The sequence below is a fragment of the Tupaia chinensis genome, unplaced genomic scaffold (genome assembly GCF_000334495.1).
Source record: "Tupaia chinensis unplaced genomic scaffold, TupChi_1.0 Scaffold000403_1, whole genome shotgun sequence".
NCBI lineage: Eukaryota > Metazoa > Chordata > Mammalia > Scandentia > Tupaiidae > Tupaia > Tupaia belangeri.
In genome coordinates this window covers 408,999-413,793 of record NW_006159905.1, presented here as the reverse complement: position 1 = coordinate 413,793, position 4,795 = coordinate 408,999, and the positions used below count along the sequence as shown (strand labels likewise).

Genomic DNA, 4,795 nt, shown 5'->3' with positions numbered 1-4,795 from the left:
ATTTTGAACATTATCTTTAAAATTCAGTATTTTGAAACTTTGAAAGTTGTTTGTAAACTGTCAAGAATTATGGAGTATGAGCTAAAATTCTTTGCTATGTAAAGTAAATGTTTGTGGAAAAATGTAAAATAAAAACAAGTTGTAATGGAAAAAAAAATTAGACTAACCTAAGATATGCAAAATAAACCAATGTGGATACTTGGGTCAATGTGTCTAATGCGTCCTAAAGCTGGAGACAACTGATAAAGACTATGCAAATCAAATGAGTAGTTACTCAATTACATAACTCTCCTCTGTACATTGGGTCTCCCAAAGTCCCTAATGGTAGAAACATTCATATAAACTCAAGGAATGAACATAAAACTGGTAAAGTGACAGCTGATATGTAAATGATATACAGTTACAGGGTGTGGGAGATACTCAAGCTCAAAGAGGGTATAAAGAGAATAAGAAAATTGGATTGGGATAGAAGACCCATCTAGCAATGAGAGTGAAGTAGGAAGAGAAAGGTTGGGAGCCAGCTTGCTTTCTAGAATGTTTCTGAAATGAAAGAAGAGGGATGGGGCACACCTACCAAAGAGGCTGAGCCCCTCCTTCAGTCCACTGGCCACTTTGTACACCGAGGGATGAGACTCACTTTTAAAAATCTGTAGAACACTGTCAGGGAGAAATGAAGGAGTTTGGCGTAACTTGGATTTTCAAAGGGAATGAGAATTAAGGACTGAGAAAATGGAGTGGGAATTGAAAAATAAATTATCCTGTGAACAAATTATTTTGTTTAACTTTTTTTTTTTTTTAATTTTCAGAGGACATGTGAGAGAAAACATCCCAAGGAGGTAGTCATGCCACAATCATTTTTCCTCCATTTCTCCATTCCATCAAGATTTGGGGCACACACACACATATGCACCTGGCATATTTTTCAGACCATTGTAGTCTGGATTCAAAGTGGTCAGCAACGTGGGAAACAGCACTCATAATCAAATCTTTTTTTTTTTTTTTTTTTAATTTGACATGGGGTACATGCATTTGCCAGAGAGAGATGGTAAGGAAAGAGTAAGAAATCACTTCCCAGGGGGAACGACTGCTGCAATACCTCTTCCTCCACTTTTCTCTAGTGATTCTGGGCAACCCTGCACATGAGCCCAGTGTATTTCTCAGACAACTGGGTGTAGGACTCAAACCATGGAGTCAGTGGTGTGGGAGTCAGTTGCCTTAACCACTGCACCACCTGGCTAGCCCCAAATCTTGATGTAAAGTTTGTCCCTTACTTTTTTGTGCCTCATTTTCTCTCTTTATAAAAGGAGGGTAGAGAGGAGCAGATGGTATGGTGGTTAAAGTGCCCAACTTCCATGTGGCTGACTGAAGTTTGAGCCTGCAACCTGACAGACTGAAAATCATGCCAGGTGTATGTGTATGTCCAAAATCCTGGGAGAAGAAGAAAGGAAAAGTGATTGTGGTGTGGCCATCCCCCTGGGGGATGACTTATCACTTTCCCTCTCACTGCCTCTCTCCAGTGAAGCATGCACCCTATGGCAAAAACCTAGGGGCGGGGTAGAAAAAGAAAGTAAGTGTGATACCTTTGTGCTTTTCTACTTCTCTAGCCCTCACCACCCCCTTTTCTTTTCCTTCAGGAAAAGAGATATTAATAGTCACAGGATTAGAGAAAGCGGAGCCTCATTAGGATTATTAGAGCATTAAACTTAATCCTTCTCCCTGCCCAGAGACCGCAGCCTGCCTCCACCTCCTTACCTGTATGTGTCTTGATCTATGCTCACTAGATGAGTCCTGAGGATACAAACAAGTGGAAAGGAAGGTGGCTGGGGTATAAGAGGTGAGTTCATTCCAATGTTTCATCTTTTTCTCCCCTACTTCTCTGAATACTGTCCCAAACTTTTCCCCAGAGCGTGCTCTCGGTTCTCCTGTGTATCTTAGAGCATCTTACTTCACGAACCACCCCATGCCCATTCTGTCTTTTCAGGCTTCCCAACCCCACCTCACAATGAGGTTAAGGCGAGTCACCTACAACACAAATTTCTTAAAACCGAGGATGGGGACGCTGACATTAAAGTCTTCCAGCTCAACACCGATTCTTCTCCGACCCAGGAACTTGAGCAGCCCTCCAAGTGCTCGAACCTGGAAGGTGATCAGCAGTGGAGATGGGGTAAACCCTAATGTCCTAGAGGCTGGATAACACTAGAAAGTCTATTATTTTCCAGGGCTAGGCCAGTACCTCCCAGATCTCAACCTAAGTACTGGGGTACTTGTGCCTTTCTCCAACCTGCCACATACCAGCTCTTAACCCCCCAGAAACCATCTCACCGTGAGAAGGCAATCAAAGGGAATAATGGAAGAGAGGAAGAGGATTTTCTCAGTGGCAGTCATGGAGTCTGGGATGAAGGAATAGTTTCCAGAAAGAAGGCGCTGTTTGCTTATCTCCAGACCTATTTGGGAGAGGAAGGGGAGGGGAAGGTCTTATAGCCCAATTTTTTTCACATTTTAAGAATGAGACAATAGGGGCTGGCAGGTGGTACAGTGGTTGAGGAATTGAACTCCCACATGGCTGACTGTGGGTTGAGTCTCGGACCTGGCAGCTTGCTTTCTCACTTTCCCTTTCTGTCAAATTAAAATTAATTAATTAAATTAAATAAATAATTTTTGGGGGGACCAACAGTTAGTATAATGGTTATGTCACTGGACTCTCATGTAGTCAACCGCGGTTCGAGTCCCAGACCCGGTGGCTTAAACTCATGCTGGGTGCGTGTGCATGTGTTCCCAAGATCCTGAGAAGAGAATGGAGGAAAAGGGGTTGCGGCGAGGACCCCGGGGGGAGGGTGATTTCTCACTTTCTATCTCTCTGTCTCTGTCTTTCTGGCGAGTGCACGTGTCCTATGGCAAAAATCTCTCCAAAAAAAAAAAAAGGTTAAATAAATAAATAAATAATTCTTGGGACCAGCAGCTAGTGTGGTGGTTAGGGGCACTGAACTCCCACATGGCTGACTACGGTTCAAGTCCCAAACCTGGCGGCTTGCTTTTTCACTTTACTTCTCTCTTTCTCTTTCTATCCCTCTCTGGTAAAATTTTACAAAGAAGTGAGTAAATAAAGTTAAATTAAATAATTCTTTAAGAAAAAAACATTCTTAAAAAAAAAAGAAAAAGAAGAATGAGACAATAGCCAGCCAGTTGGTGGTGTGGTGGTTGAGGTGGCTGGGTTTCACATGACTGAATATGTGGGTCTATGTGGCTTGAGTCCTAGACCATGGCTTGAAAAACATGCCAGGTGCATGTGAATGCAAGCCCAAAATCCCAAAAGGAGAAACGGAGAAGGGATTGTGGCATGACCATCTCCCACGCTTTCTCACTTTCCTTCTCTGTCTCTGTCTTCTTTCATTCTACATATAAAATGTTTGGCTGAGAACACAACCTGAGAAATATCAATGGCTCAGGAGAGTAAGATATCTGTCTGCTATGTAATATTTTTGGTCAAAAATTGTATTAATAAAATAATTTATAATGCTAATGCCCTAAAAAAAGTGTGTGCGTGTGTGTTTTTTAAGAGAGATTTTTGCTATATGGTATGTGCACTCATGGGAGACACAGAGACAGCAAGTGAGACATCATCCCTCAGAGGGGATAACCACATCACAATCTCTTCTCCTCCATTCTCTTTTTGGGATTTTGGGTATGCATACACACACGCCCAACATGAGTTTTAAGCTGCCAGGTTCAGGACTTGAACCATGATCAACTACGTGGGAGTCCAGCAATGTAACCATTATGCATACCATCTGCTGGTCCCTAATTCCCTAAAATTTCATTAGAATATTCATTGCCCTTTTTTGCACTCTTGGGAAGGTTATGAAAGTGCCTTATGGATCATCAATGTCACTGAGGCAGTGGTCTTTTTTTCTTTTTAAAGAATTATTTTATTTAACTTTATTTATTTATTTTAATTTGACCAGAGAAGGACAGAGCAAAAGAGAGAGAGGGAAAGTGAGAAAGCAAGCTGTCAGGTCTGGAACTCGAATTGCAGTGGACCATGTGGGAGTCCAGTGCCAGGTGGGAGTCCACCATGCTGGCCCCTTTTTCTTTTTTCTTTTCTTTAAAATAATTAAGGGTTTGACTTAAGGGAGAGAATTCCAACAATAAAAGCTATCTGAAAAGTACCATTACTTCCTTTTATCAGGGAAAGCTCTCATTTCCATATATACTTAACTAAGAAGAAACTTCACAATAAATGCAGGTTATTAAAGGGTGGGGAGCAGGAGCGATCTTGATCTTGGGGAGACTGGTCAATGGAACGCATAAAGGTTTAGGATGAGATAAGGCTGAGGGGAGATTTGTGATGATAGGAGTGCAAATAGGAGAAAGGGTTGGAACACTAGGATGGGGGATTAGGCAAAGCAAAAGGAAGGAAGTACCAAAATCCACACTTGGCAAGAATATGATTTCAGGTCTCATAGGCTCTCTGTGCTCCTGTGAGGCTACAGGGGAGGCAAGAAAGGTCATCATTCTGTATATTTCAGTTCTTCTGCTTTGTCCCACATTTCCTTTCACCCCCTTCTAGCCTCCTAGAAAATTCCATACCTTAGTCCTTCCCTATTTTCCCTCTCTCTTAACCAATCCTTACCAAGCTTCCCCAGAAACTGAGTCATAGTCTCATCTTGTTTGGCACTTGTAACAACAGACCGTGGATTGATTTCATTCAGAACTTGAAAGGAGAATAGAGAGCAAATGAGTTGAAAAATCTTTGCCCTTTGATTAAGTGGGAGCCCATTCTTACCCTTGCCACCCT

At 42.0% G+C, this 4,795-nt stretch overlaps 1 protein-coding gene across 1 annotated transcript in view; it reads right to left on the bottom strand.

Moving 5' to 3' along the window:
* MSH5 (mutS homolog 5) overlaps positions 1–4,795 on the bottom strand; it is a 28,849-nt gene that overhangs the window by 22,345 nt on the left and 1,709 nt on the right. Inside the window, exons 4-9 of the mRNA XM_006154286.3 lie at positions 4,631–4,711; positions 4,422–4,484; positions 2,323–2,444; positions 2,027–2,136; positions 1,753–1,788; positions 575–657 (exon numbers count right to left, since the gene is read on the bottom strand). Of these exons, the coding sequence (XP_006154348.1) occupies positions 575–657; positions 1,753–1,788; positions 2,027–2,136; positions 2,323–2,444; positions 4,422–4,484; positions 4,631–4,711 (495 nt within the window). The remainder of the gene's footprint in view (positions 1–574; positions 658–1,752; positions 1,789–2,026; positions 2,137–2,322; positions 2,445–4,421; positions 4,485–4,630; positions 4,712–4,795) is intronic.